This window comes from Helianthus annuus, chromosome 9, assembly GCF_002127325.2.
Source record: "Helianthus annuus cultivar XRQ/B chromosome 9, HanXRQr2.0-SUNRISE, whole genome shotgun sequence".
Classification (NCBI taxonomy): domain Eukaryota; kingdom Viridiplantae; phylum Streptophyta; class Magnoliopsida; order Asterales; family Asteraceae; genus Helianthus; species Helianthus annuus.
Window position 1 is genome coordinate 52,141,044 of NC_035441.2, and position 14,368 is coordinate 52,155,411.

Sequence of the window (14,368 nt, forward strand, 5' to 3'; positions counted from 1 at the left end):
ACTCTTGAACAAATCGACACAGATGCAAATGCGGCCGATTTGTTCACCAAGCCTGTCAGCAGCTCGAAATTCAGAGTGCTTGTGGATTTTCTGAAAATGATCCGTTTTACTGACTGAGCATGTTTTTGTTTCGTAAGTAAATTTGTTCATAAAGTTTTTCTATTCGTAGGTAGTTTTTTTTTTATTTATGCACAAATTTAGGGGGAGAAAAATTCAAAAAGCCAAAAACATTAAAAAATCGAAAATACAAAAACATTAAAAAATAAAAATAAAAAAAAAGAGGGAAGAAGGGGGAAAGCAAGCGTTGCAATGACTGGGAAATGAAATGAATTTTCACATTATGGTCAAGGGCTGACTCATGTAAGACCAGTATCGAAATAGTTTGACTCTAGTATGATGTGTTGGTAGGCTCTATCCTTAAGATTGGAAACAATAGCTGTTTCTGTTCAGAACTAAACTAGTACATGACCTCAGAAAAGAAAATCACTTGGAATTAGTTCATGTCTATTTGAATGTTTGTATGTTTTTCCCGATACACACAATTTTGATCTGATTCTGAAATCTTATCTGAAAAAGTCGTGTACCTCCTCTGCTGCATCCAGATACATGCTGACCTGGAGGTGCTAGGCAACGTCAGCTTTTGCTGCATCCAGATACATGCTGACCTAGCTGTACGTTGTCGATCTGTAGATCAATTAACACCCGAAAGAGGCCCTCTAGTGCCCAAAAGAAACCCAATAAACCTATATCAAATTGAGAAAACTCATTTGATCTGTATATTATACCATCTCTACCTAAGATCTATTCTGTTCTCTTCTCAATCTATTCCCAGTTAAGATTTCAGAAATTTTGGATTGGACTTGTGAAATATGTGGTAGGGAAACTACTTGCATGATAGAGTGAGCTGTGCATAATTCCAGGATTTGATTAGTATTTGTTTGGGTGCTCATTATTAAAAAATATCAAAACATGATAAAATGAGATACAGGCAGTTATATGGAAAAGATCTAGGGAGATGAGTTTAAGAGGACAAATATACTGGCAATCGTCTAGATCATCCTCTAGTAGATCAGTGTTGATAAGTGAAGTCAAGCCCGAAACCCCGTGATTTGATCCCTGAGTAATCTTTGTTGCTTTCCTATTTTGTTTGTAAATAATGAATTTCTAATTATTTATTTTTGGTTTTAGGTTTTTCAACAAATCATGCTCAGGAAGTTGTATGGATTTTTAATTGATTAAAATTTGATTAATGGATTGAATTAAATCTTATTTAAATCATTAAAGAAAATCCATTGAAAATATCTCGGTCCAACGAGCCCAATGTTTGGCCCAAGCCCATTTGATGGGCTGATGTATAAAAGAAAGGTCTCGAGTCGAGACCTCATAACTCACTCGAAATCTTCAAGGTTTTTCTCTCAAGAATTCCGGCGAAAACCCTTTGCTCTCCGGTCTCGACTCATAGTCTTTCCGGTCTCGACTCATAAGTCTCCGGTCTCGATTCATATTTTTGAAGGTACTTTGATGATCTGCTTGAAGTTTTGCAGGTCTGATGATGATAAGTTGAAGATTTGAAGAAATTGAAGAACCCTAAAAATTAACATAATTTGGTCTTCAAAGCTTTTTGATGGTGTTATGGGGTTTTGATCCAAAATGTTTGAAAGTCAAAGTGTGCATGGATAAGGACTCGAGACTGTTGGTTGCGAGTCGCAATCTTATCATCACTACTCGAGATCTGTTGTCTCGACTCATGGTCTCGACTCATGGTCTCGACTCGTGGTCTCGACTCGTGGTCTCGACTCGTGGTCTCGACTCGTGGTCTCGACTCGTGGTCTCGACTCATGGTTCAACTGTGACATTGGTTGCGACTCAAAACTTCTGATTGCGATTCGTGATCTCGAGTCAAAAACATCTTGTTTGGAGTTGATTTTTGATGATTGATAATTGTGTATGTTTGTGACACACTTTTGGTTTGTGCAGATAATGGATTTGAAGTTTATAGCAACTCATAATCAGGCATGATTTTTGGCACCTCCTCCAGAGAAACATCGGAGATTATACTCTTCGCTCATGAAAGGTCTAAACAGCTGCCGTATTGTTCACGCATTACGAGACAATCCAGTCATTTATGAAGGCCTCATTCAAGATTTCTGGAAGAATGCGAAGATCGAGGTGGTTGAAGGAAAGGGAGTTATTGTATCTGAAATTCAGAAGATCACGATTACAATAACAGAGCAGATGATTCGTGAGGTGTTGCAGTTTAATGATCAAGACTCGGATTCAATTGAGGTTCCAGCTGGTACAGTTGAGGCTATTCTACCCAGACTCAGTTATGAAGGCAAATATCCCCCTCTGATCAAGAAATTTGTGCATCCGTACTGGAGGTTGTTAGTGCACATGTTTCTATTGTGCATATCTGAGAATCGGGGAGGAACTGATCAGTTAAATAGTACACAGACTGCTGCTTTGGTGTGTGTAATCACAAATGAGCCATTCAACTACTCGAAGTATGTTTTGGAGGCTATGAAAAGAAATGTTCTAGGAGTCAGGAAGGATAAGTTTCTTATGTATCCAAGGTTTATTCAGATGATCCTCAATGCAAGTTATCCGCAGTTGGTGAAAACTGGAAACACATTAGAGTTAAAACCAATGGGTCCCGCGTGTTTTGGTGCGCTTACTACGAAGAAGAGTACAGAAAGGAAGTTTGAAGGAAAAATTCCCTTAGAGAAGTTTGGTCAGTTCGCTGAAACTGAAGACGTTGTTGCTGAACCAGTCATAGATCAACCTATTCAGGCTAATATTGGACCTGCTATTGCTATCGTTGCTGAAGAGCATGATGTTCAAGGAGATGCTGAAAGAGGACCTGAGAACGAGCTTGTGAATATTGATTCTGATGAAGAAGGTGTTGAGATTTCATTTGATTCTGATGTGGATATGGAGCTTCCACCTGAAGCTGGAGTTTCTGATGCTGTTTCAACTGCCCCACCTGTGATTTCTACTGAAGTTTTGGCTCAGTTATTAAAGACAGTGACTGAAAAGATGGGAAAGCCTCCTTCTGATCTTTCAGTTCCAAATGAAGAGTCAAGTGAACACCCAAAGGATTCTGATTCCCTTCCAGTTAAGCGGAAAAGGAGGGATCCTCGGCTCGGTATGTATGTTGAGAAGAACAAAGATCAATCCTTGAACACTGATGAAGATGATGAGGATCTGTATGATTTTGATTTTGAGAAGAGTGTTGCTGATGCTACTAACCCCTCCACATATACTTTTGAGGGTCTGTTTGATGTTGATACTCAAAGAACTGATATGGAAACCACTGATGTTACTGTTGAAGTTCAAGCGGCAAATGTTGCTTCAGAGCCTGCTGGTGATGTATTGCTGGGTGCTTCTGATTCTGCCGGCCCCTCCAATGTTGCTCATGATGTGCCGAGCAGTTCTAGTGGTAAAAGGCCTGAGGAACCGTTGAGAATGCCGTTTGATGATGATTCTAGTGATGAAGATGAATTTATTAGTATGAGAGAGATGAAGAGAAGATTGGTTGTTGTTGAACAAGATTCGATTCACAAAGAAGCAAAGATCATCCAACTTGAAGATGTCATAGTAAAGAAGGATCAACAGATTGAGCAATTGCAAGGAGATGTGAGTTTGTTATTCTCCATGGTCTATGATTTACGTGGTAAGCTTGAGAAAAAGTTTGGACAGGAGTTTTCTGATCCAACAGATGTTGAGAACCGAAAGAAGGCCTTTGAAGAAGATAATGCTGAAAAGAATGCTGCGATGGAGAAATATTTTGAAAGAGTTACTGATCCAGAAGCAGCGAAAGCAAAGGCAGAAAGAATTAAAAGAAAAAGAGAGTTGGTGATTTTGAAAAACAAGAATCTGAATCCAGATGATGTTGATGCTCAGGCTTCTCATCATATGATGGATGTTGGTGAGACTTTGTATGATAAAGTTGGCAATCGCTCGGGAGTGGTAAGCTGGGGTTATGACCATGACAGACATAGGTGGTGGATCAAGAGAAAAGTTGGTCCGGTGGAGTGGTACAAACATCCTGGCCAGTTTCAATCGTTTACAAAGGTTGATCTGACAGAATTATCTAATGCTCCTTATGTTGATGATAACCCTGGAGGTCCTGGACACATATTTTTCGAAAGGTTGAAGAGGGAAGTTCAACATAACTTTCCATCGATGCGCACTGCTGACTCAATTGTTAAACCTCTTAAGGGTGTCCGGGATTCATTTACCAAAAAGCGCATGAAAGTAGTGCACTGGCCAGTAACAGACAAAGAGAAGGTGATACCGTTGGTCAAGAAGATTCCACAAGGTGCTCTGAAGTCTCTGCATTTTTGGGCTTATGATGAGCGTCTGGGTCAGGCTGTGTTTGTCTGTGATGGTGATGTCAGCTTCCGTTTAGTTGATCAAGTGGATGTGTTAAACATTGCTCTTGAAGATTTGGAGGTTTTAGCTCAAAATCAGATTCGAGCAACTGAAAAGTATGAAGAGATCGCGAAGGGTTGGACTGCCGCTGTTGCGTCCGCTATTCACATTCGCAAAGTTGGATTTGGTGGTTTTCAAGATCGTTTGGGAGGTAGTAGCAACACTTGAAGAATCAAGAACCTGCATGCATAAACCTAGGGGGAGATTGTTGGAACCTGAAGGTTTATTCATGCAGGTGAATATAGTACAGGGGTTACAAGGGTTGTTTTTGTTATTTCTTTATATATGTTTTGGGCCGATTTGGATGTTATAGGGCCGACTCGCAACCCATTAGTAATAGGGCTTATGTTTCGGTCCTAGTGTCTAGTATATATACACATCTCAACCTTAGGGTTGAGGTTGTTGATAGTGGAACCGGTTGCGAGTCCCTGTTGTTATTCTTGTATCAGTCTACGTTCACCGTTGAATGCAAGAATATTTGGTTTGTGATTTCTATTACTTTAACTATCTTTGATTATTATTGTTGTTTAATCTTGAATCGTCTTGTGACTGAATTCCGCGCTTTCACAAGATATCATTGATATCATTGATTGGTCCTGCAAGGGTTTTACACAGCATTTTAGTTAGTTTTATTTTTATAGTTTAAAAATCTTTTTCTAACATTTTGATTTGATTAGACATTGAGGATAAACCGGTACTAAAAGCTCTTGTGTCCTTGGACGACCTCGGTATCTTACCAACACTATACTACGTCCACGATGGGTGCACTTGCCCATATGTGTGTTTAGTGTTAGTGAATATCGTATTTATAAATTTAAAACTTGGCTAAAAAGTGTAAAAAGGGCTTAAAATATACACCTAATATATATTACACCTAACGCACATCAAGTTTTTGGTGCCGTTGCCGGGGACACAAGGATTTTAAGGAAGTTAGGAATCAGCGGCCTAATCATTTTTTTTCTATTTTATTTTTATTTTTTTAGGATTTTCTTAGTTTTTCAGCTTCTGCAGAACTCAGCACGGGCCGTGCCCGCTGAACACGCCCCGTACCCAATCATTGGAACTGGCAATCTTGTTTTAAGTCAGACAGTAAGCTGAACACGGGGCCGTGCCCACTGAACATGCCCCCGTGCCCAAGATTCAGTTACTGAAAACAGAACCGTAAGATCCCGACGGTTGGTAATTTCTGACACAAAAATGAGTGCTAATGATATTTTTTACTTTTGGCACTCTTATGGTACGTGGTGTCAATTATGTGGAGGCGGTCATAAAGAATTAGAATGCTATTTTCTAAACTATAAGCCCCACTATATAGACCCATCGTTTTCCTGTAGCCTTAAGAGGGGCGAAAATAAAAATAATCCTTATCTCTCTCTCTCGAATGCGCCCAACCGGACATTTTAGGAGAAATGCTTCTTGATGAACTATTTCAACTAGAAGATCTGGTTCTTAATTGGTTAAAAGAACTTAAGATGGATTTCCTTAATTCATCTCAAGATGATAACCAAGAAGAATCATTGGGTTCGCATTCAAATAAAAACAACCTCGTTGCTCCCAACAATACCTTCCACTCTAGCGAGGACTTGGACGATAGTCGTCCCTGTGCTGATTGTGCCATGAAGGACTCCCCATCGACTTCGTTCGATGCATACATAGACCTGAGCGATTCGGCATACACCTTCTTTAACGAGAGTCCGGAAAAGGGTTGGACTTGTCCACCTACATTTAGCATAGGAATCACCCTCACCGACAACCTCTTGCGTTCTCGTCTTAATCTAGAGCAATTAAGGTACCTTAGGCACTTTGGGGTTGTCCCATCCAGTAAGGAACCGCCTGATCCAGATAAGTTCCTTGAAAATAGACAATCTTCATAATCAGCCTTTCGACACGGGGCCGTGCCCAGCCAACACGCCCCCGTGTCCACCAAAAGATTCCCTTCTGACTTTACGTCAGAATACGGACAAAATGTGTCAGGATCTTGCCTGCACACGGGGCCGTGTCCAGCGGACACGGGGCCGTGTCCAGCATGCTGTCGTTTTCTATAAATGCAGCCAAGAATCCTGCACATTTGGACTATCCAGGGATAAAGATTTGAAGGGATCTTCTCTCCTACCATCCTAGGTATGTTCTAAAAGAAGGTTCCAACAACCATCTTGTCCTTTCCACTTCTATCCATTTCCTTCTTCTTCATCTTTCTCCAAAACCTCCATTAAAGCTTGAGATTTCAAGCTTTATTGTAAGGATTGTTGAAGTTTTGTTCAAGGAATCTTGTTAAAAATAAGTTGCATAACATTGTTTTAAGTTACTATTACTCAAAAAAGCTTCACAAATTGGAAAATAACTTAAAACTTCGAGGTTCCTTGATCCAAAATTCTGCAGAAAGGTGAACACGGGGCGTGCTCGTTGAGCACGGGGCCGTGTCCAAAGTACCGTTTCATTAAAATAAGCTATTTCTGGTTTGTTTTCGTAGAATGTCAAGTGAAAACAGTGGAACATCTTCTGTACATTCAAGAAACAGTCGAAGAGGGAGAAGGCCTTCCATTGAAGCTACCCTTGTACACTACGTCATGGCACTACGGGAAGCTCTCGATGAAATGACTTCGGTGGAGGAGGTCCTAATAGACCGTATAAATTATCTTACGGTGGGGCTGGAAAATAGTTTTCAAGAAATTAACCTCTTGCACCAGAGGTTAAATATTCTTGTAACACCTCCCATGGAACCAATCCTCCCTCAAGAGGATTGGAACCTAGCACTTGGAGTCAACAACCCTACCGGATGGGATGACATTCCAGCGGAGCATCCCCTTGAAGATCTACAAGAAGTCCTGGTGGACATTCCAGGTAATACATATGATTTAAATATTTGCTTTTAAGTGTGATGAAAACACATATTTTATAAGGTTTTCATACCAATTTTTTATGTGATCACATATTGTGCTAATAATAAATAATTTTATGTGGTCATATATTATATTATGATGCCATGTATTATATAATTTGACTTTATTTTATATTGTGTATTTCATATCTATACTATATATAATATACATATCTAAAGGACTTCTTTAATTTGACTTCATATCTATAATTTGACTTCATATCTATAATTTGACTTCTTAAGGTCATTGAAATTTCTTTAAAACACCCTTAAAGCATGATGTACAAGTCCTTTAAGCACCAGAAAACTTCACTTTCCACTTGTACCCTTCTACTAAAAAACAAGGGATATACATTAGGGTTTCACAATTTCAAAACATTTCAAAATCGCCCGCCCTGCTCCCCCCTCTCTCTCTGGCGATTCCAGATCTGGATCTGGATCTAGGGTTTTCCTCCATGAAAATTTCACCTGATCTATGAAGATTCTGACCTCTCAGGGTATTTTTGGTGTTAATGCTACCTTCGTCAAGGGTAAGTGACGCCGTGTTTTGATTTTGAACACTATTTCTCATTCATTCAATGGATTTCACTTACATTTGTTTGTGTTGTGACATGGATCGTCTTTTTTTATGTAGGTCATGGTTTAAGGAATGTGTCACGTTTCTTCAGAGATTCCAGTCGGAATCCTAGCCGAGATAATGGATGCTCTAGGGTTTATGAAGGTTTGATGAACTATGCTGCGTGTACTAGCAGTAATCTTTTGAATAAATTTGACGACATTGTTGAGATTGTTTGTATTTTGTTTCATCAGTTTTTGGTTATTTTTTTAATGTTTTTTACTTTAACTTTGTTTTGTAGAAACACAAAGATCCTCTTTAAATGGCTTCCGGTAAGACGATTAGGGTTCCGGCGTGCTGGACTGCCATCTCTGTCAAAAAAGGTAACAATCATGTCTACCTATTTTGTTTGTTATTTGAGTCGATCTACCTTTTTTGTTCGTGTGTAATACTTTCAGATATGTGTTAGGTTCCTCAAAGATAGTGGTTGTGGGTGGAAGACGATGACACAAGCCTTGGTAATTTCAGATCTCTATTGACCCTCACCCTAAGTACTTTGCGTTTTAGTTGATTTATATTTTGATTATTTGATGATTATTGTTAATATATTACGAATATTAGTTGATTTATTTATGTTTTTTTTGGAAGAATCAAATCCATGTTTACTCGACCTCCATATTTTAAGGGTAAAAGTGAAGATGACTTCTTTGACAGGACTTAAAGCAAGTTGAAGTTTGTACCAGATAAGGTAGATTATGTTTGAGATGCGGTTTTTGACCTTTATTTAAACAGTTTACTTTGGTTTCTAGACGCCAATATTTGATTTATAATTACAAGTGATGCAAGTGTTGTTTTATTAGGGGACGCGTTTAGATGGTTGGCTGGAAATCTTTCCCACAAACTGGATATACTGGCTCAGTGTGGCTACTATAAACTCTACTTGTTTTGTTTCTGTTCTATTTAATGGCATTGGTACTTAGTTTGTAACTACTTCCATTGATCTTGATATATAGCTACAGCGCCTTAGTCTGAAGATAATAAAAACTCATCTATAATTTTTTGTTTGCAGTTCATTGCACCCTGCAAATGATTGTTACAATCTCACATTAACAAAAACCGAAAGAGAAAAAACAGTTTATGAAAAACTGCTTTAATGGCTACACGACATGATGCACAAGCAGGACGTCCGCTAATGAATATCGTCAGAATGAAGGGGGTGCCCATCCTACAGCAGTTGGAGATTGAAGAATGCCTTTTGCGGACCTCATCGGACAACTGGTGCATCATAAATGATGGGGCGGATAGACCCAACATTGTCATGGGCATTTCTGGGTATGTGTCTTTGCTAACAATAGTTCTAATATGTAATGGAGATTGGAGATCTTATCAGTTTACGTGAATCTGTTATTAGGAAACCTGCTGAACTTGTTGAAATTAAACGTGTTCTAGAAGATAATATTCCTGTCATACGAAGGTTTACTGGTGGCGGGACTGTAATAGTTGATCTAGGGACAATATTTGTTTCATTCATATGTAACAAGGATGATGTTGCAGATGTACAACCGTATCCTCGACCCATCATGTCTTGGAGCAGCCTTTTATACAGTCAGGTTTTCGAAGGAATTGCTGATTTCAGGCTTCGTGAGAATGGTATGAAAAATTGATTCTTAAATCTTAAATCTTATTTGAAAATATAGTGTGCTTACGTTTGTGCTTTTGGTAGTTGTTGCTTTGACAACTATGGAATAATTAGAGACATTATGCAAAACCATCTGCTTCAGATATTGGCCCTTTTTGCTATGGAAACTCCTGTCAGTTTGGATGCAGAAGATATCAGAAATGAAAAGGTTTTATTTTTTGTTTTAGCAAGAATGATGACTCTGGCTGGTGGTGACCAAAAAGTGCACGATGCTTATTGTTAGTTCTGGCTCACTGGTGATAAGCATATTGTATACTATGCTCCATCTATTATACATTGTGCTTTAAACTCCTAAAACCATGATGGTTCTTTTTGAAGCGTTTAGCTCTATCTGACACTATTTGAGACTTTTCCATGGTGGTGACTAGCGAGTCCCAAGTCCAGCTCGACAACAACAGGTGTGTGGTCTGGTGGATTGAACAAATGCATGACAATGGCGACCGAGGAGTTCTAGAGTTTCATGATAACAGAACATCGGTGATTGGCAGTGGTAAATCTATGTTATTAGTTGCAACTATTAGGGTAAATCTATGTTATGGAGGAAAGATTTTAAAAAATGGATGGGTACAGGTTAGGGCAGGTTTTAAAAAATTGGCATTTTGGTGTGTATTAAAACAAGTTTTGTCAAAATGGATGGGTCCAAATGGGTTTGTTTTTAAAAAGAGTATTTCAGATAAGGTAATGCTTCTGATAATGGGTTTGTTTGTCAAAATGCAGAGTAGAATCCTTCTGGTGGTATATTGCTACCATCAACAGCAAAGTCAAAACCTCAAAGGTGGATCTAAGTGTCAAGGTAATGCTTCCTCTCTATCAAGCTCTAATGCTCCAAGGCAGGACAGTTCGGAAGCAACCTTCACGTCGATGTCTCACCATATATTTTCCGTCTCAATCCTTCTTCATTCGCGACGGTAGGCACACTTAAGGCGCATTGGTGCACTCATATGTCGTTCATTAAAGAAAGTGTTTTGACCATTGGGTCAAACCTGCATGAATAGACCAAATACACGTTTAACTTGTTGATTATCTTCACCTAAGTCCATTCTGATGTGTTACGTGACCTGCCTTTTTTCTTTGATAATGAATTGATAATATTGAACTCATTTTTTTTTGCTTCTTTGAACAGGTTTCGCTCAGAATGGCTTCCAGTCAACAGGTCAATTAAAAAAAGGCTACATTTGTTTGGGTCGAAACGGGTCGATTATTGAATGCTATTTTGGTCCAGCTAAAAATGAATGGTTTCAACTCATTAAAATGTCACATTTCCAAAGCGATCCGTATTTTACCTGAACTAAGCGATCCGTTTTTTACCTGAACTAAGCGATCCGTTTTTGAAACTGGAAGTACTGTTGTTGGTGGAGGAAACAACGTTGGAAGTTTTTTCTTTATATAGTTCTACCCCATATGACCAGCTAAAAGCTATCATAATTGGTAAGGTTTTACTTGAATTTGTTTAAAATTAGATCTGTACTTTTAGTATTGTTTGCCTAAATATTAGGATGATGAAGTACACGGGTTGAAGCGAGCTGGTTTTTTTAGAGAAAGGGGTGACTCCGGTTCAGAGGCGAGTTTAGGACTCTGTTGATCATCGACTACAGAGTTCAGGACTCTGTTGATCAACGACTGTTGCAACCATGTCAAGGACTCTGTTGACCATCGACTACAGTGGGCGACAATGAAGACTGTAATATAATTTTTTTTTCTGATTTCATTTTTTCCCTATAGATTCCAATTTTCAGTTCTTAAATAGACTTTCAACTTTTACAAGTTTTTAATCGACTGTAGAAGTGGCAGGGTTGTTTGGATTTTTTTCCTATAGGATACCCATTTACTTGTGATCAAGTCAATTTGGATTGTTTTTTGTTTTTTTTTTCCTCACACATCTAATAAAGTTCCAAGTAAATATTTTAGTAACTCTGTATGCATTATGTCTTTCACCCGATTATATTCCTTTTTGAGCTAATTTTATCTATTTAATAACAGTTAAAGACTTACATTATTTTCAAGATTAAAAATACAATTTAGACCTAAAAACTAAATAGTGTTAGTGGGTCAGCGGTCAACTCAATCTACCTTGGTTATTTAGATTGTACTAAAAATGACAAAGCATTGTGCTTCCTATATGCTAAATACAATTTAGACTTAAAAACTAAATAGTGTTAGTGGGTCAGTGGTCAACCCAATCTATCTTGGCTATTTAGATTGTACTTAAAATGACGTTATAACAACCAAGCGTTGTGCTACCTATATATGCTAAAAGTTAATTTCCTCGAACCCATGATCATATAAATTTTATATAATTTTAGATGTGATAATTTGACCATTATGAATAGGTAGATTTAGGTTGAGTTTTATTTTAAACAAGTCAACTTGGATTGTATTTTATTTCAATGGAGTGGTATAAAAATTTAGTTAAACAAATGACGTGCTGAAAGTCACATTTTTAGAAAAAAAAAGTAACGCAATATATGATTTTAAGGAAGGGTTATTTGATTTTAAAAATTCTAAGTTTCACATGTTGGCTTTCTTCAGTTTCTTAGCATGATGACCCGACCCAGCCTTTAGGAGGAAACCCACAACTGAAAAAACCTCTAGCCTTCATTTGTACTTATGATTGATTTGATGGAAAGATTGATAAACTAACACCTAAAAAAATTTATAAACTTATCTCACCAAAGAATCGATAAACTAACAGAAAAATGAGTGCCAACATATCACGAAAATCAAACCAGTCGCTACGTTTTGAAGATTTTGATCATGGTTAAAGTGTCAACGGTCTGGTTTGATTTTGTATGGCCGGGTTTGGTATAAAACCGAAAATCAAACCAGACGCTACGTTTTGAAGATTTTGAAACCGACAAGCCAAAAGTTAAAGAAAGAAAGTGACCGCGAAACCAAACCGAAGACCGGTTTTGGCTGTTTTATGATTTGAAACCGAACCATGATCACCCCTACAATATATCACGAAACGACTGTTAAACTAATGGTAAACAAGTATCCTATTGTAAATCGCCTCCGCCGCCGCATCGCGCGGGTGGAAAGCTAGTGTTATCATATACTCATTTGTAGTATTCAGTCGATCATCTAAAATGATTTAATATCTCTCATGAAAGAGAATCAAAAGTTTAGACATGACACCCGAGATGTCATACTCCCTAAATCTCATATTGAGTTTGTAGAAGGTCATAAGATGTTAGACCTTATATGATTCGGACATGTAATTACTTCTCTATGGTGTAATGCAAAGAGAAGATTATTTACAAGGTAAAATCGGATAAAAAAATTTTCATTTGTCGATCTCAAATATGCTAAGGTAGCAATATTATGGAACAAGGATAACAACTTTGAAATGATTTCATATCCGTTTGTCCGAACCATGAAACTTGGTTGGTTTACATCATTCCTTGAAGTGAATATGATTATAAGATCTTTGAAAATGTCGGGATGATGGATGTAATTGAAAAACTTATAATGCTGATCATGTTACTAATGAGATCCAGCTATCAAAAGTTGTAAGATAGCCAAGTTAATAATGAGATCGACTATCAAAATTGCAATAATGGTCACAATGAGATTAACCACTAGAAGTGAGGAATTATGGGAGTGATTATAAGAACACATTGTTATCTCACATCTTATGATATTGATCATAAATCAAAAGTTTATGAATCATGATTATTTGATTAATTGGCATGATCGGTTAGACCACAACGAGTCAATAATGATGTGAAATTTAATGAAGAACTACAAGATATTCTTGTTAAGTGCATGCAATATTTGCTCTCAAGGGAAGTTAATGATATACCAACTAAGGGTGGGGTTCCTCTACAAAATGTGTTTTTCTTACAAAGTGTAGGAAGCGATCTTGGCCATGGGATGGGTGTGTTTAATGGTTGAGATCATCTTGGTGGCATTTTCGTAATATGTGTGTTAAAAAGATTAATTTGATTGATTGGGGGTATATTGGTAATTGGACATGTTTTAATAAAGGAAATAAATGTCAAAATTAAAACCACCTCCACTATCACGTGATTTTCTCTCTCTCTAAGACCATAGGTAATGGTTAATGCCCACTAAGGGGCATTTTTCACCACATCATCATCATAATGCCCTTTTAAAAAAGGTTTAATGGTTAATGCCCATTTCATTTATTACTTTCCATTATTTTTCTTCTCTTTGGGCATTATTATAGAAATGCCCCTCACTCTTCATGCCCCTATAATGCCCATGAGTAATGGTGTAAGGGCATTATCAAAATCTTTCATGCCCTTATAAAGCCCCATTACATATGGTCTAAAACACCCACTTCTGATAAACCTCAATCATGCCAAAATTAGCTAGCATCATGGATGTAGATAAGAAAATTTGGACTCTAATTCAAGGGTAAGATGCTTTTTAACCGTATAATTGTGTTTTAGATCTCGATTATTCATCATCAGTTTTTTTTTTTTTTTTTTTTTTTGCAATTTTTTTTTCCATCCTAGCTTATAAAAGAAAAAAAAGGACTTTCTTAAGTATAATACAATAAGCAAAACACAAATACAGAATACTTTAGACACACTAACAAGTTCATAAAACCAGATGCATCACATACTAGGTAAAACACATTATCACACTTGAGCATGTTAACGAGTGAACCTCATACCCCAGTAAAACACAATACATAGAAAAAAAATAGGTTTGAAATATGGAATCGTGTATATCAACACAAATATGAAAACCATTCTATTTGAAACAACATATATAGACTGTAAAAAAGCACAACAATATAACACATCGTGAAGAACCCAATATCATATAAAAC

At 37.5% G+C, this 14,368-nt stretch overlaps 1 protein-coding gene across 13 annotated transcripts; it reads left to right on the plus strand.

Moving 5' to 3' along the window:
* The first annotated feature begins 7,696 nt into the window (after window positions 1–7,696).
* LOC110908677 lies at window positions 7,697–11,432 on the plus strand. Of its 13 annotated transcripts, none has more exons than XM_022153635.2 (12): window positions 7,697–7,842; window positions 7,947–8,033; window positions 8,170–8,251; window positions 8,338–8,386; window positions 8,517–8,616; window positions 8,729–8,840; window positions 8,938–9,200; window positions 9,280–9,518; window positions 9,592–10,057; window positions 10,285–10,475; window positions 10,691–10,995; window positions 11,042–11,432. In XM_022153635.2, exons 7-9 carry the CDS (start codon window positions 9,022–9,024, stop codon window positions 9,615–9,617), a joined length of 444 nt encoding a protein of 147 aa, XP_022009327.1. In that variant the 5' UTR covers window positions 7,697–7,842; window positions 7,947–8,033; window positions 8,170–8,251; window positions 8,338–8,386; window positions 8,517–8,616; window positions 8,729–8,840; window positions 8,938–9,021; the 3' UTR covers window positions 9,618–10,057; window positions 10,285–10,475; window positions 10,691–10,995; window positions 11,042–11,432. The 13 variants fall into 13 exon arrangements, with proteins under 13 accessions (XP_022009327.1, XP_022009326.1, XP_022009329.1 ...); XM_022153634.2 differs by having other exon boundaries at window positions 11,063–11,432; XM_022153637.2 differs by having other exon boundaries at window positions 9,592–9,803; window positions 9,886–10,057; window positions 10,691–11,432.
* The last annotated feature ends 2,936 nt before the right edge of the window (window positions 11,433–14,368 follow it).